The sequence below is a fragment of the Falco biarmicus genome, chromosome 1 (assembly GCF_023638135.1).
Source record: "Falco biarmicus isolate bFalBia1 chromosome 1, bFalBia1.pri, whole genome shotgun sequence".
Classification (NCBI taxonomy): Eukaryota; Metazoa; Chordata; class Aves; order Falconiformes; family Falconidae; genus Falco; species Falco biarmicus.
Window position 1 is genome coordinate 51,527,707 of NC_079288.1, and position 20,455 is coordinate 51,548,161.

At 47.3% G+C, this 20,455-nt stretch overlaps 2 protein-coding genes across 12 annotated transcripts in view; one reads left to right on the forward strand and one right to left on the reverse strand.

The window, feature by feature from the left end:
* Positions 1–12,626, forward strand: part of HERC3 (HECT and RLD domain containing E3 ubiquitin protein ligase 3) — a 55,568-nt gene extending 42,942 nt beyond the window's left edge. For both annotated transcript variants that reach the window (XM_056332809.1, XM_056332819.1), the window contains 6 exons: positions 1,325–1,491; positions 2,639–2,705; positions 4,490–4,572; positions 7,805–7,988; positions 8,769–8,871; positions 10,831–12,626. In XM_056332809.1, the coding sequence (XP_056188784.1) occupies positions 1,325–1,491; positions 2,639–2,705; positions 4,490–4,572; positions 7,805–7,988; positions 8,769–8,871; positions 10,831–11,039 (813 nt within the window). In that variant the 3' untranslated portion in view covers positions 11,040–12,626. The remainder of the gene's footprint in view (positions 1–1,324; positions 1,492–2,638; positions 2,706–4,489; positions 4,573–7,804; positions 7,989–8,768; positions 8,872–10,830) is intronic.
* A 3,138-nt stretch (positions 12,627–15,764) lies between these two features.
* Positions 15,765–20,455, reverse strand: part of FAM13A (family with sequence similarity 13 member A) — a 133,824-nt gene continuing 129,133 nt past the window's right edge. For 9 of the 10 annotated variants that reach the window (XM_056333243.1, XM_056333237.1, XM_056333227.1 and 6 more), the window contains one exon: positions 15,765–19,464. In XM_056333243.1, coding sequence (XP_056189218.1) covers positions 19,338–19,464 — 127 coding nt within the window. In that variant the 3' untranslated portion in view covers positions 15,765–19,337. The remainder of the gene's footprint in view (positions 19,465–20,455) is intronic. The other variant, XR_008820990.1, reaches the window with a different exon arrangement.

A 20,455-nucleotide genomic window follows, 5' to 3' on the forward strand; every position in this document is an offset into this window, starting at 1 on the left:
CTATACATGCAGGTTGAAACATTACGCTGCATTTGAATGACAAGAAAGTTAGTGGCAAACTGTTGGAAAGAAATGATCTTCCTCTCATTTCCCACCCGTGCCACAACGTGAGCTCTGTTTTCAGCCAGCCTAAATTAGCGCAGGTCCGTTAACTTTAGCAGAATGGTGATGGTTGTGCCTCTTAAGCAGCTGGCTCTTTCTCCTGATTCTTATCCCCATAATAAAACTTCTGTTAACTATCAGCTGATGGTTAATACAACTCTTATTATCATGAATGTGATAATCATGTGCTGTTTTACAGAACTAGAGGTTTGGGTTGCAACGACATTAGAATTCTGTGGTTCCCTTGCTGTTCACGTAATTGCAACCAATCCACTTACTGACGCATCACTATCGCCTTCAGGGTCTAAACTTATTAATGCTTTATGTGAGGGAGCTCTTCAATGGCAAGAAATGCTGTTTGTACTGACGGCTGGTTGGTTTTGGAAGACTGGAATGCAAATTCTGTACCTGTCAGATAGCATTATGCTGGAAGTGGTGGGTTATGTCCTTTTTCCTTCACCTTCCTAGGTAGCAAGGTGGGGAAATGATGTTGTCGGTCTTCCCTTAAGGTGTGGCTGCCATGGTGGGGTTCTTGATTTATTAATTATATTTTACAAGGAAGGAAATTACATGGTACCTTTTGTAATTTATAAACAGTATTACAGAGCAATCGCTGGTTATGTCAAGGCTATAAAACCAAGTCTTTTGATGCTAAGAATGATGACAGAAAGCACTGAAAACGAGTCAGATATTTACATCACTTAACGCAGATACAGGCAGACAGTCTGTGACTGGCATGCCAGTGTGAGAGTAACCATGTGAAGGAATGCAGGGCAGTGTACCAACACCTGTGTTGGTGTATTTGCCTGAGTGGCACTGTGATTTGCATAATAAATAAGCTTTTAATCGAAAATAGGATGGGTGATAGGGAGAGAATTGTTAACACGTTCCCTTGCAGCACATAGACAGCACACATCAAAGCGTTGTTAATGTCTAAATGCAGAGGTATGTGAAAAGGAAATAAAAGGCAGATAAAGCGGAAAGCAGCTGTTGCTGTTTCCACAGCTAATCATGGCTTACAAAAGTAATAGGACTTGGTTTCTGAATCTTCGTTTTTGTGCCAGTCTCCAGCAAGGAATTCACAACCCAACTGGGACCTGATGGGAGCTCTCAGCTGGAAAAGCAGTTGAGTTGGCTGGTTGCTTAGTGCGTGGGGGAAAGGGTACCGTGCGTTGCACCAGTGACTCTGTCTCATCAGGATTTTCTCTGTGTGGTTTTGCAGTGTTTTGTAGAACACAACTGGTTTCATTTGATTGGCATCATATGCGGTCTTGCAATATACAACTTCACAGTGGTAGACCTTCACTTTCCCTTGGCTCTGTACAAAAAACTCTTGAATGTGAAGCCCTGCCTAGAGGATTTGAAGGAGCTATCCCCTACAGAAGGAAGGTATGAAAAATCAAAGTTGCAGCCTTTCTGGGAAGGGAAACCATCCAGCTGAGAATCAGGAATGCCAAACTGGGTAAAAGCTGTTCAATAAAACATCTCCCAGTCCTTTTGAGTGACTGGTTCAATTGGGGGCCGGGGGGGGGGGGGGGGGGGGGGCGGGGCTGTGATCCTAGCAGGTACATAAGCCAGTGGTGATTTTAATGTAAGGCTTCTCTCCCACTAGTTACTGGATCCATTTGCTTAGACTCTAACCTCTGTACCCACCTTTCTGACCCCCGGAAACTGGGTATTGACACAGCCAAAAGATACCTACCACGCTCCTTTGAAAGCAGGGCTGGGGGGACCTCTCCCTCCACTCCGTGGTTGCATGCGTGGTCCCAGATCCTAGTCTCAGCCTCTCCCCTCAAGCCAGGCTTGGGTTAGCAAGCAGTTCCACTCCACGTCTCGTGGTGTAGGACTGTCCTATCCCTGTAATTCTGACCTGCTGTCATGCCGGAAAGAAGTTGAATGGAATGAAGGAATGACTTTTTCTAAACGGCCTATTGAATATTTTCTAATAATTGCGTGGGGATATTGGTTGCCTCTGACACTGAGCAGCTAAGATCCTACTGTCTGCTGACTTTTTTTTTTTTTTCCTTCTGAGTTGCTGCCTGATTTATCCACACAAAGTGACAGCTCTATTTTAACAATAATGAGGTAAAAGGCCGGGAAGACAGCAGCAGGATTTTGAGGGATAGGAGAAGAATATTTTCTGCATGATGGGGATACAGACATAATCCACCACCCTCTGTTCCTCCACTCCATCAGACTTCTGCGTGGTGATGGCATAAATATTTAGCAGTCCTTAAGAACTAAAAATGTAATTCTATTGTAAGGCCAGGATCATTAAAGGGGGTCCATGTACTAGGTATGCATGGGCTGCACTGATAACTTGTGTGGACTGGCATCTTCCTGCTTCTAACAAAGCACCTTTACTTGAGGTGTAGTTATTTCTTACTCCTTCAGGTGGCTCGGAGCTTCTCTCTTGGAATCCTGTTACCCAGATGAATGATGCTGTTTACTTCTGCTGAATTCCTTTTCCCCTTTAGATGTATAGCTTTCTGAATCTTTGATTTCTTTTTCTCATTTTTCTCCACCTGTTATGTAGGAGTCTTCAGCAACTTTTGGATTACCCTGGGGAAGATGTAGAAGAGACATTCTGCTTGAATTTTACAGTAAGACGCATTTAACATATCAGCTCTGTGACTATGGTACAGTTGAATCTACTTATTTGTGTGTATTATGGTTTATTCCAAACTATATTCCTGCAGTACACCCCCCATGATAATGTTAAAAGTCAATGTTAAAATACTTTGTCATCTCCCGTGTTCTTTTGTTAAGTGGTCATGAAAATTGAGCTTGTAAGTAGATTAAACTGACTGGTTTTCAGAATAGCCTTGTTGTCACTGTGGCATGTGACTTAAATGCCAGTGGCCCACTTGTCACACTAGACAGTAAGAAGTAGATTAGTAAATCCTCCTTGAAAATGGAAGTTAGGTTTTGACATCACTGGGTCAATTCTTGAAATGCTAACACAATTTAGAATTTTCATTGCTGTCATAGTATTAATATTTTAACTTGAAAATTTATTTTTTTTGTTGGTCAGACTTCGAGAAGCAAAATGCTGGAGGCTGTTGCTAGGAGGCATGCTGAGGTAGTCAGCTCTCCCGTGCTACTACAGCAGTAAAAGAATCTTTCTCTAGCTAGTAACCTAGGTGCTCTAGTTTCTATTACACAGTGGAGAGTCCCTGAAATTAAGAGTTTGATCTTGATGTACGTTGGAATATCAGGTATGTCCCTTGACACATGCAAGCATTTGGAACCTTACAAAGATTACGGCATCGTTATTCTCCGAGCTGGTTTCCTCTGACTCGGGCAGGGCAAGGGCTTCCATCTTCCCGTGTCTCTGTCTTAAAGTTCTGGTGCTCTAAAAGTTGTGAGTGTTGGGTTCATCTGGAGCTTGATCTGGGTTCTCGACTCTGTCCAGGGCCTGCCTGGGGTAAAAACAAGGTACCAGGAAACTGCTACGCACTGACAAAAATCCTTGCTGAGCTAGGAGAATGTCCACCTCATTGTTTCGTGATGAGAGCGCATGAAGTCTCTTAGATCCACCTTACGCTGGAGTGAGTCAGACCTGGGTCCAACCTTCTCATGCAGATCAGAGCTACAATTCAGGATGGGTGAAGTGAAGCCATAATGTTGATAATGCAGACTGTGTAAAAAAAGAATACCTTTGAAATAACACAGGAGATTTTTCTTCAAACTCTCCTTTTACACAAAAGGGTTTTCTTACTCTCTTTCTTGTGCTATGTACTGCATAATGTATAAAGATGTGCAGATATATCTGCTAAAACGTTGAAATGAATAACTGATATCTGAAACATTGGAAGTATTAACTCACCTTGCATATCAAAATCTGAGCTTCTTTTGTGTATAACAACTTGAAAATTGATCCTTTTGCATTTTTTTCCACATGACCAGTTTTGCATGTACAGAATGGGTTTGTACTGGTGCCATTCTAGGCCAGGCAAATGCAGAAAGCTGTGGTCATGCCATCTTGCAGTGAGAGTGGATTAATTAGCCTACTGAGCTTCTATTATAAAGAAGGGAGTCCTCATTGCTGGAGCATGTGGGCTTAGTTAAAGGCAGATTTTTACTTGTCAGGCTTTTGTGTGTGTTTGGTGGTTCCCCCCCCAAGAAATTTACTTCAAAGGATAATTATTTTTTTCAATTCTGACTTTGGATTTAGACTTAATAGCTGTCCTACAGCAAATTTAAGTGATGGAAGGTGGTGAAGTGCGCAGGGAGTTTGGAACAGAGAAAGTGTTCTGCCTATACCCTTTTCTCTGGCCCACCCTTCACATGCCAGTCAGCAACTGTGAAAAAAGAACTCATACTTTCTGCAGACATGCAGCCTGAAAAGTACTTCTGGTAGAATTAGTTTTCTGGTTTTGTATAGATCTGCAGGGAAAGCTACGGTGTGACGGAGCAGAAGAACCTGATCGAAGATGGAGATAAAATCCTGGTGCAGAAGGACAATAGGTAAGCGGGGTGTAGGTGGGGATGGGCTGGTAGGTGTGAGGTCAGGTGCAATGCCACGGAAACTCTGGCTGAGGTGAAATGTGAGAGAGAATCAGAAGTCACTGTGAGCAGACTCTAAGATCAGTTGTTCAGAAGTTACTGGGTGCCAGCAGCACTTGACTAAAGTAAGTTGACATCATCTTTCCACCAGCCCACATGGAAAGATGGGAAGTACCCCACAGCCTTTTGGATGGACGTATTCCTTCCTGCAAAAGACCTTCATACAGAGCCGTGGCAGTTTTCTCATGGTAGATATTGCAGCATGATTTTGCCCCTTGAAAGTTAATCTCCCTGATGGTTTAGAGAGGAACTGTACGTGACCAGCAAAACTGAGCCTGGCAAACTTGTATAAAATCCGGATCCAGAAATGCTTGCCCTTGAATATGCCTTACAGAGAACCACCATCCCTGATTAGAGCCATAAGGCCCTACTGTACATGGATTCCTTTCTGTTTGAACACTTAAAGAGTTATTACTAGCACAGCTACCATTCCCCCCCCCGCCCTTTTTCCAGCTGCTAAACTATTTTCTTCTCTTAATCCTGTAATTGGATTTCTACAAATGCCTTTCTTGCTTGGAGCAGCATTCACATTCTTTCTCTGCTGGCAAAACAGTGTGATCCAGCGACCGGTCAGCAGCACGGTCAGGGGCTTGTGCTAGGATTGCTGAAGACCTTGCTGGAAGGTCTGGAGATGAAGTAATTTCCTATTAATCTGATTATTTAAAAGGGTTCTGATTGTGTCTAAAGCCAATGCCATAACAAAAGCTTTGTCTGTATTACCTTCTTACCTACTTGACTGCTGCCCAAAAGGATGCAATTTTACAACTAAACAGCTGCCTCCATGCAAAACCCACGCGGAGGTGGAGCAGTGTAGGTCTGGCTCCCTGCAAAGAGAAGGTGGCCTTCAGGTAAATGGAGCAGAGTTTAATTTGTGCTTGTGACGGTGAAGTAAAGAGGAAAATGCAGTGATAGGACCCTTTAGGTTCTTAGCCTGGGCATGGACACTTAAAAGAAAACTTGGGTTTTTTTCTACTGTGTGCCATACTGGCCTAGGGGAGGAAAAAAGATCTTAGCTGACCAAATGTTTAGGAAGAGCATCCAGGTTAGCTCTTGCAACTGTTTATTAAGTCAGGATAGGCAACGAGAGAAGAAAATCCTGAAGGACAAAGGCTAGTGTGTAGCTCCAGCAGCTTAACATGTTCCAAAATGCAATTGCTTCGTCTTGACCAGAGTTTTGACCTCAAGCTAACCTCTAAATCTAAGTCTAGACGTGGCTGTCAATTTATCAGTGCTTAATGACTTCCTCCACCCCTACACTTAGAGGCCAAGGACCAATTTGCTGCCCTCCTGGCCTGAATAGTTTGCCGAGTGCTTGTCTTTGGGCACTGCCCTTTGTGCGTGAGGGAAGTTCACTGGGAACAGAAGAATGCACAGGATTGCTTTGACTGAAAAATGCAAAATAGGAAATACCTGCATTTTCCCTTTCTCCTTTGTAGTTCATGTTTGGGTGCCAGAACATAAAAATGTTCTTAATAAAGGGTTCATGACCATAACAGCCAGGGAGGTATTAAGCAACAGTTAAGTGCTTAATCAGCTTGGATTTCCCTAATGCTCAGGTGACTATCGGGAAAATGGCAACGAAGCGAACGCAGTGGAAAGCAACTCTCCCTTTGCTCTGTGGTTTCTTATTCCAAGTTTTCATTTTTGTCAGTCTGCTTCCTTATCTTTCCTTTTCATTTTCTCCTCCATGGTCGCTGCTTTTACAGAGCATATCCATTGAGAATTCCTCCACCAAAAGCTCAAAATACTTTTCAGCTGTGACCTCCTCAGCTAGAGATGGAGATACTGGGTTCTGTAGTGTTCCCCGATCTTCTTATCCTCTGAGTGCAAGTGTGAGCTGCTCTCAAATGTCAGGCAAAAATGACACCTCCACCCACAGAGAGCAGTTTCGTGTCCCAGTTTGCTGGTACATTATTGTCAGGTGTTCAAAAAAAGAGTCGGGGGAGCATTGCAAGTCATTGCACAAATAAAGTTCTAGTGTTGCACTCTGATCATGGTGCTTTGAGAATCGGAAAGAGAGTAGGATAAAGACGCTTCACCTCCTAACAAAATCCTGAGACGGGGTTTGGCCCGGGCCTGCCACAAGTTTCTTGCCAGTGACTACAGAATGTTGTTTTTACTTCAGTGCTGTTCTTGAGAACTCTTGAAGCCCAACAGAGGGTTGTCATTCTGAGAGGAATCGTTCTTTTTGCCAGATACTCCCAAGTGCACGAGTCCTGTATTTCTTTAACCAGAGCGTGAAGGCTGAAGAGGAGGTTTCCATGCTAAGCCTGTTTTCTTGCTCTGTAGTGAGGGGTGTTTCTTGATTTCTCCTGGTGGCTTTCCCTTGGGGGCCAGGAGGGAGGGCACTGGCCGTGCAGTTTCAGATCAAGACTTTTCAGAGCAGGGTTTCCTCCATCTGCCTCTAGGCTACAGCTTTGGCTTTGAAAGTGCGGAACCACCGGCAAGACTCGCTGGGGACGGAGTCAGCAGGTGCTGCCTCCGAAAATCCACCTGACTGGGGCTCTGTGCGTCTCTTGGCTTCGGAAGCGGTAGTCCTCTGAGCACTGTCTGTCCCCTCTCCCCAGCAGAGCGCTTGCTCCGACCAACCTGGCAGTCTGAGGTCATGGCAGGTGGGCGCAGAGCCCCAGTAACCCCAGATGCCTGCAGGATGAAGAGCTCATGTCCTGGGCTTCCTGAACGCAGGGTTGCAGATGCTGGGCCGGGGGTGGATATGTTCCTCTGGTGAGGGAATCCTCATGCTTGTTAAACACAACCCCTGTGCAGGCCGTGGGTTCCGTAGAGAAGAGGGCATCCCAGTGCTTGGTGTCACTCTGGCTCCCTCCTGGCCCCCTGGGCAACTGGATGCAAGGCCACTGGGTGGGTTTACTGGTAGTATAGAGCCTGGGCTGCTGGGGCACCTCCCACGCTGCCACTGCCAGGGAAGAAGCAGACACTTGGTGGCACTTGCTGCCTAATACTTTGTCGGTGTTGCAGTGACTCAGCTCAGTGAGAGGAGGGCAGTGGGCTGAACCTGTTGGAGACTCATGTTTGTGAGCCACATTTACAGGCAGAAACAGGAGAACTTCGCAGTGCTGCTGCCCAGGCGTATGATTAAAAGTGCTTTCCTTTGCCTGATCTCTCTGTGCACTAGGGAAGAGTTTGTTGAAGCCTACGTAAATTACATCTTCAACCTTTCCATCCATGAGTGGTACACGGCCTTTTCCACTGGCTTCCTGAAAGTGTGTGGTGGGAAAGTCCTGGAACTCTTCCAGCCCACAGAGCTCAGGGCCATGATAGTTGGAAACAGTAACTACAACTGGGAGGAACTGGAGGAGGTAAAGCTTCCCTTTTGTCATATTTTACTACTTTTTCACAATTACTGGGATTGTGCAGTTGCATGAGTAGGGCAACAGCCTGGCTCATGAGGCGTGATAAAGCACAGATGTCTTTTTTTTTTTTTTTTTTTTTTTTTTTTCCTTCTCTCTAATGCTCCTTGTACATCTTGCCGTCATTCACACAAAAAGTTTCTTATTGGGCTGTCCTGCTACTGGTATAACTCAGGGAGGAAATTCAGGATGAGAAAGGACAAAGGAGAAGGACTTCTGTCTGCTTTTTTTAGGGATGAAACCTAAGACAGAAGGGAAGAGAAAGTCAGGGTCTTAATTTGCAGTAGAACTCACTGCACTGTACAGGGGCAAGAAGCACACAGCCAAGGGTTCAGAGGGGAGTCTGGACACAAAGTAAGAGTTATATTCTCTCAAAATGCGTAGACCAGCAAGTTACTTGCTCTGTGTCTGCCTCAGCAGCAAAAGTGGCTTTGCAATGGAGATCACACAATCTTGTCCACGAGCCCAGCCTGTGAACAGGTACTCCAGGATTCTTCATGACATGTGTAATTAGGTGGATAGCTGGAAGCCTAACGCCTACCTTCCACGTATTGCTAGGAGAACACTTGGCTGGGTCTTTGAGCCCTGCTATTGCCCATGACCCGTTCTGCTCTCCATAACTATCAGACATCAGTCTGATGTCAGATACTGGGGGAGATCAGGTCTGGGTTCTGCTTAGTCTTTGCTTTCTAGTGCCAGATGAAATGATGTGACTTTGGTTTTCAATAGAGCGCTGTCTATAAGGGAGACTACACTGCAACACATCCAACTGTGAGAATGTTTTGGGAAACCTTTCATGCATTTCCCTTGGAAAAGAAGAAGAAATTTCTCTGTAAGTATCTTGCAGTGGTGCAGATTTCCTGAAATTAAAGACTCAGGTGGGAGTGTGTGCGAGCTCCGGGGTTATGGCATGTTGCATTAAGTGCTAGAAGATGATCCAGCATGAATGCTTATCTCCTGACTTATCTGCTAGTCTGATAACCAGGAGAGGGAGAAAACATCTATTTTTTTCCCCCTTTGTGTTCATTTTTACCCTCAGAATCGCTGGGTGATATCTGCAGTGCCAGACCAAATGCAGTCTCTCACAAGGGAGTGCAGTATCCATGTGTTTGCTTTTCCAGATGGTGAATTCATAGCAGTCCCCAGAGCCCGTACTTAATCTGGTTCCTTTTTCTGCAAGCTGAGCTTCCAGGCACCACAGGGCTTTTTTTTATGGACCATGGGGCAGTTGTAGGGTGACAGCTGAGTGGAGAAGCTGGTGTATAATGTGGCAGGAAAATGAGACCACGCGTTGGTGTGACTGAGTAGCAGATACCTCTCCTCCTGATGGTGGTCACCTTGTGCTATTGTGGTGGGTGGTGTGCCGAGGAGGAGAGGGAATCCTCTGCAGAAGCGGCCGTGGAAGCGTGTGTGTATGTGTGTGTTGCTTCGAGTGTCCCAGCCACACACAGATCCGAGGTGCTGTGTGTGGGTGACTGGGGAAAAAAGGGGAGACAAGGAGAAACACGTGGTTTTAAGGGCAGGTGACTCTGAGTTTGTTACTGCAGCCAGCCATTTTTGCTCCCTGGAGAGTCCTGGTGGACACCTAGTTGACCAAGAGCCAGCGATGTGCTCCTGCTGCAAAAGTGACACGTGGCTGTGTTAGGGGGAGTGTTGCCAGCAGGTCTTGCTCCTCTGCGCAGCACCGGTGAGGCTACAGCTGGAGTGCTGGGACCGGTTCTGGGTTCCTCAGTGTGCAAGGCATGGATATACCGGAGAGACTCCAGTGAAGGGCTGCTAAAACGGCTGGGGGACTAGAGCATCCCTGCTGTGAGGAAGGGCTGCGAGGGCTGGGGCTGTTCAGCCTGGAGAAGAGTCACAGGGGGCTTCAGTGAGTACAAATACTCAAAGGGAGGGTGCAGAGAGGAGGGAGCCAGGCTTTGGTGGTGGTGCCCAGTGACAGGACCAGAGACAGTAGGCACAAACTGAAACACAGAAGCTTCCTTCTGAACATCAGGAAACGTTTTTTTTTTCATGTGAGGGGTACAGAGCACTGGCACAGTTAACCAGAGAGGTTAATGTGGAGTCTCCATCCTTGGAGACACTCAAAAGCTGGAGACAGTCCTAGGCATCCTGCTCTAGGTGGCCCTGCTTGAGCAGGGGAGTGGCCCAGAGGTCGTTTCAACATCAGCTGCTCTATGATTCTGTGGCTACTGGAACGATAAAGGCCAGTGTTCTTATCTGAGGGTTTTTTTCCCCCAAAGAAAGCAGCAGCCAGCTAGTTGTCCTGCATGTTCGAGTTAGAGAAATTTGCACGCTGAAGTTAGCAGCTGTGTAGAGAGGGACCCGGGAGTCCCGGGTCACAGCAGGGGCTTTTGTGGGTAACTTCTCCACCAACCAGCATGGCAGGGACACTGCACACGGGTCACGCGCAGGGGGAGCACGGATACGATGGGGGCAACAGGGAGGAACCAACCCTGGTCCTGGCATCGAGGTGCTGTGCCTGGGAGGGGTGGCCGCAGGGGGGGTGCCCCTGCAGTGGGTACCTGGCAGCCCTGGCTTTCCTCCTTTTTATCCTGCCTGGACATAAGAGGGGGCGTTTAAGGGAAGGGGGGTGCTGTGGGCTGCTTTACTTACTCATCTGCGCGCCCCGCGATGGCCAGCACCTCCCCAGCGAGGCCAGCGGTGCCCTGCGTGGGGGCTGGGCAGCGTTTCCCTTCCAGGCAGGGTCCCGCTGTGCAGGTGGGGATGGGCTTTGCCATTAGGAGAAGCTGCCCACCCTAACTGGCCGCCTGCCCTCTGCTTCTCCTAGTGTTTCTGACGGGCAGTGACCGCATTCCCATCTACGGCATGTCCAGCCTGCGCATCGTCATCCAGTCCACGGCCAGCGGTGAGCAGTACCTGCCGGTGGCGCACACCTGCTACAACCTCCTGGACCTGCCCAAGTACAGCAGCAAGGAAATCCTCTGCGCCCGGCTGGTGCAAGCCATCGATCACTATGAGGGCTTCAGCTTAGCTTGACCGCACCGGTGTGGGAGAGGCACAGACACTTGGGTACGGAGGAAGAAAACGATGGGCTTGGCTTTATTTTTATAAGGGAATGGATCAGAGCATTTTTCGGGGAAAAAGATAATAATAATAATAATAGATTGAGATGACGCAGTCTCAGCTTGATGCTGCCAGCGTTTTGCAGGGCTTCGGCAGGGAGAGGCTATTGCTTTGAATTTTCTCAACTACTGAACAAAGTAAGTTCAGTGGGCGTTTCTGTTGTTTCCCCTCCAACTTGACATCGGTGCCCTCCTGGCTGGCAGTTCCTTATAGTTTCTTTTTATTGCCCCTACACACACACGCAGAGTTACCTTTTAATTCAGTTTAAATATTTTGATGTTCCTTGCATTTAGGCTATGGTGGAAATTGAGGATGAAATAGTGATCTTCTTTTTGAAAAGCTGTGACTAGCCCCCCCACCCCCCTCCTTTTTTCCCCCTCCATCTTTTTTAAAACGCAAGCTGGTTCTTGCTTGCTTTGAATGGAAATATCCCCTGTGCCCTTTGGTTCTTGGTGGATGGTACTGGGCAGGGATGTTATTTGTGACCCCCAGGGGTGGTGTATTAGTGATGCTCTGTCTCTTTGCACCAGGATGTCTCATGGAGAGTGTGATGATTTGGGACGCTTGGCTTGTTTTTCCTCAGTTGTCTCAAATTTTGTTTCCAAGCAGTGTCTTCTTAACAAAACCTCAAAATCCTCTGGAGCAGGGTTTGTGTTCGGGCTGGTGGAAGGACAAACCCTACCTATAATAACGGGTTTCTCAAATTGCATCTCTCTTGCGTTGTGTTTCTGTCTTGGCAAGCCTGCCAATTAGGCAGGTGGGCTTTGCAGAGCCGTTTTTCCATCCGAACTGACCTGTTATTCCAACACAAGGTGAGGTGGCAGCTCTCACCCACTGCCGCCTTTCTCCAGAGGAGTCACGCGTGCGTGCGTGTGTGTGAGCGTGCAGGGGTGTACGAGGTGTGTACGAGTTCTCCAGTCTCATCAGGTCAGAGAAAAGAAAGAAGCATGAAATCCACTTCTGAGTGATAACCCTCTGTTTGGAGATTGGCTTTGGGTTTGCAATTACGGTTACTTTATTTTGCAAAAAGCCAATGTGTGAGAATTAGACTGGAAAGGTACATTAGGACTTGAGTAGGCAAAATCATTACCAAAAATTCTATCCTGTAAGATTGGAGAGCCTTTATCCCCTTTCCCCCAGTCTCAGACAGCCCCCCCCCCCCCCCCCCCCCTTAAATGAAGTTTGAATGATACCCCCTCCCCCATTTTTCAGGTCTTGATGTAAATCTCATTTTAAGCCTAGGGTGGTTTTGACATTGACTTGTTATTAGGACATAGTATTTATGCACCGTGTTCAATATACAGTATTGAACTTTGCACCTCATAACAAAAGGTTTTAGGCTTCTGGGTTTTTTTAAGAAAGGCTGTGGGCTACACTGAGAGCCCTCCAGCCTCTTTCTAATGCAGCACTGAAGACGAATATACAATTATATCAAATGTTTATTTTCGATGTGTGTGTACATAGTACAGTATTATGCAATAAATTTGATGTTTAATTCTGCCTGAGTGGCTGCCTTTGTGTCGGGAAGCAAAGGAGGGGCTGCTCCAGGCACCGGCACTGCCTCTCCCCCTGGTCTCACTGTACCTCTGAGCATCTGGAAGAACCTCTGCCTTGGCCCGGCTGCTGGTGAGCACCCCAGTCCATCCCCTTGTTGCTCGCTTTGGTCAAATGCTGCCCTTCCCCTTCTTCCCCTGGATTCGGCTAAAGGCGAGCGAGGCAGGAGGTAGCCCCAGCCCCGGGGGATTTGCTGTCTCCACAGCCAGAGCAGGAGGAGTTTTATCTGCCTGTCCTGGCTCAGCTGAAGTCGGGCAGGTCCCCTGCGGAAGAGCTCACAGGGAGCTGAGCCCAGGCCTGTCTATCCATCCCTGTCCCTTCATCCCCGCATCCCCCGTATTTCTTCTCCTTTCCTCTCGCCTCACAGGCACCAAGGCACACGCAGTTGGTGCCTCTCCTCATGGCGCTGAAGGCCGCCGAGGCTTCTGCAGCCTGTAGCCCCTCCTGCCCAGTCCCACAGCCCTGCCAGGTGCAGGCAGGACCCCAGGGACAATGTCCCCATGTCCCCTGTGGTCTGAGCACCCTGGGATGCACAGGGCTCCAGCTGGGTGCTGCAGGCGGCAAGGCTGCGGCGGCCCTGTGGTACCCTATGCCCCTCCTACGCTGGACTCGCCTCAGAGCTGCTGCTTCATTATTTAATAGCAAATAATTAATTAACGAGGGGCCTGTGTCTGCAGGAGCTGTGGCAGCCATACCAGAGGAATTCTAATGCTAGACCGAGCGAGAGTGGACGGCTGCGGGGTGTGTGTGGCCGAGGCGAAGCCTGGCAGCTGAGATGTTCCCTCCGGTGCCAGGGCCCGTCACCCCGTTTGCCTGGGGAAGCCCCCCCCAGAATGGGCCTGGGGAGGGGGTGCTCAGCACCCGCTTGTAGCTGCTGCGAGCTGCAGCCTGGGGACTCGGCCAGCAATGACATGGCCTGGTGGTGCTGGCCCAGCTCTGGCGCATCACTAGTCTAAGTAAATAATAGTTAATTTACTGGCTTAATACAGGGTTTCTATCATGTGGCCTCACGGCTTCAGCTTCCCTGAGTTACGAAGGAAGGGTGCTGCTCGCTTGCCTTAGCTGTGCGCCTAAACACGCAGCTCCTGGGTAGGATTAATAATGAGCTACCACGTGTGCACAGGTATGTTTGGGAGTGTGCATCTATAAGTACACTTAGATGTACGTTTGCAGCATCATTTGTAATGTGTTACTTACGGTACTGCATCCGTTATACCTACTAGTAACTTACCAAACTAAAAGAAATACGTATTCGAAGTATTTGTGTTGTATCAGCAAGATGGGCAAGCTGACGTGAACCGAACAGACTTGATGCCAGACTCAGCTGGGTGGCTGGGAAACGGCTGCCGGGGCACAGGCGAGCGTTTGGTGGCAGATGGTGGCGCTGCTCAAATGCCAGATGTGAAAAGGAATTTTCTGTCAGAAAGTTTGTTTAAAAACAAAGTAAAATACTTCCCTGCCTCTGTGGGAAACGTAAATACATACGCAGTTAAGAGACACATTGCAGTGCGTATATATGGATGGATCTGTATGTGCATTAGGTATATGCACATACCCTATCTATACACTTTCTAGAAAGTCAATATAATGCATATACTTTACTGTGTGGTCCGGATTATATAATTGTGTAAGGTTTATATATAGTTGTCTATAGATACATCATATAGTGTGTATTTTCTGTACGTCTTGCATGTTGTGTACATGCATTATCTACAATAATACATTACACACACTATACAGGTAAGTGTGTATACTTTCTATAGATACTTACACGCACAGTGTGTGTACATACGTATTTATATCTCCAGTAGCAGATGCCAGCCGTGGCGGCGGTGAGGTCTGTGTCACAGCCCCCTGGGTGGCCTGTGCCCCACGCGCCTGGCCCCCTCAGCGTGGGGCAGTGTGGTGTGTGACCCGAGGTGCAGGGCAGCGAAAGGTCCTCTCCTTTTTTTGGCGAGACCAAAAAGAAAGTTGCCAGCTCAGGGCAGCTGGGGCAAAGGCAGGGCCATCGCTGCTGCCTGGCCACTCGTGTACTGCGCTGAGACACCCGCAGCGGCGTCTGACACGTAACAAAAACTGTCACCGAACACCTGCAGTCAAAATAGTTTTATTTTCTCATTTTATATAAAATATACACGTAACGTTTGATCCATTTATGTTAAAAAAGACACCCACCCCACCTCTACCAGCCTCCGCACTCCGATCAATTCAAATATTTGATATATACCAAGGTATTTGTGTAAATATAGCATGTTTGATGTATATACATATCCATATATGTATATGCTTCACCACTGCATGCAGGTATCCGAAGGGAGGCAGGCACAGGGATCACTCCAAACATACAAGGTTCAGCAAGTGTACAACACCCTGTGCTGCAAGGAGGTGCGCAGGCTGGCGCGACTCGACGGCCTCCCCCTGTAGCGGGAGGCGCTGCTCTGCCCCCAGCTCCGAGGTTGCAAGTTTTTTCTATGAATCTTCTGCATTTGGGGTGCAGGTGGGCTGTTCGCAATTGGACTCTGGGAGCCAGTCAGTGTGTCTTACAGCCCGAGCAAGGGGCCTTTGACACCGTGATGGTCAGAGGCAGCAATACCTCAGTAACCCCCTGAAGGAGAAACGGGAGGAGACGAGGAAACAGCGAAGCCAAAGGACGTTGAAAACCAAGCAGCCGTACGGCTCCGCACCCTGGATGTGCAGCAAGCACAGCTGGCCTGATGCAGGACAAGACTCGGGCGGGGGGCCCAGCCTCTGGCAGCTTGCTCTGCGTGGTTGCCGCCAGCCAGCAAGGGCCACTGAAGTAGCCACCTGAAGCAGCCACCACTTCAAGCCCAGCACTGGGCCAGTGGCTGGCATGGCCCAGCCCCACAAACAGGACAAGCTTCACCTCTGGGCACGGTGGGGACAGCTGGGGGCTACAGCCTGGCTCTCACCTTGGCAGCTCATTTCCAGCACCGCTGAATCACGCATTTGCAAACGTCTCCAAAGAGGACTTGGGAAGCACCTTGGGCTGGAGGACGTCTGGCAGCGCTTACCCTCTGAAACTTGCACATACCAGGAATAACAACTGAGGTCTTAGCAGAATGATTAAAAGGTAAGATGCTTTAATTTCACTGCCTTTAACATAAACATCCGTTATTTGACTGTTTACTCGAGAGTAAACAGAGTAAAACCAAATGCAACTTGTAAGGATGGCAAGTCTTCCTCTGTCTTTAAGTCTTGCAATCTTATTTTGTCTGCAAGCCATTCCTCATGTAAACAAGGGGTGATGATTTACGGTGTGGTAACACAGACACGCGTGTCTGAAATGGCCCCGGTAAATGGGAAGCCCAACAGACCGTACTGCCGTCCTACAGCAGACAGTTTGTTCTGGTGACAGGGAAAGAGGTTGTCTTATACTAACCAGCTTATTTATATCACATAAAGTACATTTTTGTACAGTACTTCACACCTTTTAAAAAACAGTCTTGTATTTAATCTTCTCCAGTCAATAGACATTGATGTTGGCATAGACAACTCATCAAACAAAACACAGAGATGTTGCTTGGATTGACTTAGGAGTGTGGTGGGGCAAACGTCATTTCTGGCTATTTGTGGTTAGTGGGAAGTCAGATCAGCTGTGGGAGATACAAAGACAACATTTTAGTGCTCAGGTCTTGGAGCCCTGCTCCTGTGCAGGCTTGGGAGAGGGGAGTTGCAGCATCTGCAAACCCAGGACAGAAAGTTGAGCATTTATACGTATCCTTCCACGACTGGAATTTAAAAAAATCACTTCTTCTCTACGATTATCTTTCCTAGCAGTTCCCTTTGCAACAAAGCAGATGATGATTATTTTTTTTTTCTTCTTGCCACAGGGAAAAACTTGAAAAGAACAGTTTAAGAATAGAGATAGCTAGGTGTGGTTTGTTTTTTTTTTTTTTCTTTTAATGTACAATCTCAGTTAACAGGTTTTGTTACTTTTAGCTCTCAAAGTTCAAAAATAGAAACTCTCTAAAGTGCATAATTGTACTTACATTTCATATAAACTATCTGAAATTCTAGCAATATACCATGTAAACAGCGGTAACTAAGCATCAGAAAATGCTACAATCTCATCAGTTTAAAAATAAAATGGACTGTTCCCTACTTATCATTTATCAAGATTTGTCAGGGGCAAAACCCAGCAAACAAGATAATTTATCAGTACACAGTGCAAACAGGCTTTTAAAAATAAGCAGAGAAAACATACTCCTGGGAAGCCTTGGCTCACTGGAAAAATGTGTGACTATGAAAAAGGGCAGAAACTGCTTCTCCTGTCCAGATAAAGATGCTCGGATTCAGCAAAGCACCCAAGCTTCAGTCCATTGTGATTCAGCAAAATCTCAAAGGTTGAGGCACGTGCTCACCACCTGTTTTTGCTTTGCTGAACTGGGCATGAACAACAGAAAACTGAGCCCAGCGCCAAGGACTTTCTGGCAATCCAACATCCTTTCTCATCCCACACTTCTACTCGTAGAGTGACATCCCAGCCAGTTTGCCTTAGCTGCTTAGAATGACTCGGGAGAGCCGACTGTGGACTCAGAGGAAGAGCCCGTACAGCTCTGATTTCCCGGGCTGCCTTGTGTTCGGATGGGTTTACCCTGGTCAGGCTTCCCTTCCAGTCAAACATCTTCAAAAAGCAGTTTTTGAGCCCATTTGTCAGCTCAGTTAACACACTTAAAGGATCAGTTTTGCCGAGGCAAAGCCCCACATCTCTCAAGTGATGGGAACTAAAGCACCTCTGAAAAGCCAAGCCCTAAATTCAGTCTTCACTGATCTTCTATAAAACAGGCAATTTGCAATCAGTAAAAAGAAAACCAAAAACCAAACAACGTGGGAGTCCCCGGCGCAAGTGCTTTCACTAACGCACATCACTGCTTTACCCATCCAGACCAGCAATGGGCACGCGCAGACCCACTGGGAGAAGGTTGCCTTGTGAAGCGTTTATGGGATCCTGGAGAGACCAAACCAGCATCGGTGCTGGCAAGAATTAACACAGCACATACAGCAAGTGCAAGGGGGTAAGTCTAAGCACCACAACCCAAATACATCTATTTGTGAGCCCACTTGCCCGTATAAAGAAGGAAAGGGGTGAAGTTCTGCGAGTCCTCTGGCACAACCTCTGCGAGGCCTGGCTATGACGACTGGCACCGCATTTGATCTCAGCCACCTGGCTTCTGCCCGTTAGCTCCCCAGGGACCAACGCGAAAGCAAGGCGGTACAGAAATGCTCTCCCTGGGGCAGCAGGATTGAGCCCTGGCTCGGGGCTGAGCGGGTCGTGCGTGCAAGCCTCCGGAGCGGGAGAGCGAGTCCAGGGGGCCTGGGACTGCGGAGCTGCAGGCCCTCAGCTACTTGGTACGTCCCTGAACTTGCTGCCTTTCACTCCTTCAGGCAGCACGTTTGGCATGAGCACCTGAATCTTTTCTGAAAGTCATGAACAAGTTCAAAAACAATGAATTGTCAAAACCCGCACCTAACACACAGGCCCTTTCCATAGGCAGAGCACGGCTCTAGGCTTTCCGTTCCCTTGCAGTATCCTCTGCTGGTACACTACCTAAATACACCGGGAAAAGACCATCCCCTGTTGCCACCATCGCAGTGTCATTGCTGCTGCCCACATCGTCTGATAGTGGACATAAAATAATAAAATTTAGGCTAGCAAGTATGTATGACACTCACACGGACGGTTCAGCTTAGATCTTACGTTTGTGTCGGGTGATGAAGCACATGTACTAACAGGGTGGGTCTTCCAGGTATCTTCCACATACTTGACACCAGATATTTAACCAATCGGCCAACCAAAATCCCAAGGGATTCTGACTTAAAGCTTTTAAAACCTCTTTTCTTCCCAGTTGCCCACCCGTGGTCATAATGTTACAGTATTACCTTCCAAGCAGAACAAGTCGGCAAGAACCTTTCTGTATGGCTCGTTTTCTTTGCTATCCTAAAGAGATGTAGGTACTTTCTTCTATTTCAGTCGAATCTGCCATCAAAAAAGTGGGAAGAAAGTCCAACTCGAGCCTGGGCAAAACCGTAACTCACACCACCTCTGGGTGATGACGAGGAGATTCTTACAGCATTTCTCTAGAGCAACAGAAGATGTTGGACTCCAAACAGCCAGGTCAAAAGTCTGAGCAAACCTTTACTGTAGCTACAAGAGAACAGTCTTGGTGCTATCTGACCTGTGCCTTCACATCAGATCAGTCAGGGCACTTGTCTGTGAAACTAAAGTAGAAGCTATTTGATGATTTAATCAGTATTCAACCTGCTTTGCCTCTTGCTACGATATCCTGGGAAAAAAAAGAATAGCATGGCTGGTTTTGATATTCTAAATATTACAGGATCTGTAAGCAAATCAAAACAGAAGGATCCCTTCAGTGCAGCCACTGAGTGCAGTGTCATGCCTCCTGCACTGGCAAACTCCATTTTGGGCATCAGGCCTGGAAAAAAAGACTGGACAACAGCAAGGGTAGGGAGTGATGGAAAGCCACCTTTCCTCCCCCTCCCATCTCTGGGAATGGCCCATCAGTTCCCAGGGAGCTCCTCAGCTCTCCCCAGCCAGGCTTCTGCTGCATCCGCTTCATGCGTTTGTCCATTTGGTGCTCTCTCCTCTTTGTTTGCTGGCAAAAACAATCTCTTCCTTTACATGATCTTGGAGCTAATATCTCTTTTACTGATCAGGACCTCCAGCAGCCTCAGCTTGGCCTTAATCTGCTTGTATTCATTGTATTCTTCAGCCATAGGAGTGCGGTCTTCCTTCTGCACGTTCCTAGTGGGAGTGAAAGCAGATCATGAGGATTTCTGTAACAGTCTTGCCTCAGCAACCTCCCTCTGTCCCTCAACAAGACCTACAAAGTAGCTCCTCTCCTCCGCTCCTCATCAGGGAATGAGACCAAACTTCCCTCCCCTCCCAAAAAGGAATAAAAGAGGGGCAAACAAACTGCTCTAACAAAGCATGGGACGTTTGCATATCGAGGCTGAACTCAATTCTGTGGTTCCAAACGCAAAACCTTATTTGAAGCATGCCCTGATTCTCTGAAATTGCCAACCTCTGCACGTTTCAGGAGACATCTGAATGTCAGCCTGCTAGCATGGGCAACATAAAATACAGCTGCTCCGGGCTTGGCACCACATCACTTACATCAACAGGGACACTTGTGAAAAGGAAGGTGCTGTTTGATCAGGTTGGTCTTAGCTTACATGAAAGTTTTCAGTGATTTTACAAGAACCTCTAAGGATGATAGCTGGTGGCAAGAAACTAACACGGTAACTTAGGAGTATAAATATATTAAAACATTCCCTCAGCTTATTAATGCGGGACATTTTCTGAAAACAATAAACTCAGCTTCACTGAAGCAGAAATACTTGTTAAACTGGTGTCTGAATACTTCATAGACAAGCAAGAATAGGACAGAAATCTAAACATATATCGTTAGGAAAAAACCAAATTATTCTATCACCGAGAACCTATTCCACCATTCCTGGCAGCTGTGCTAGAGGCAGCGAGATTTTCACAATCTGTACTTTTGCTTTCCACTGCTTGTCCTAAGATAAAATTTTCAAAGAGGCTGTTGTCCCTGAAGTTCTCTGGGGGGCAGGGGGCAGAGAAGAACCTAATTTTAATGGGCAACTGTAATGAATGTGGGTAAAACATTGATGATGATGAAGAAATACATAATAGTGAATTCAGGTGTCTTTCTGTATCTGGAGGTCTTTGTGGATGCCAAACATTAAAAATAGCTGAAGGACAGGGAGACAGC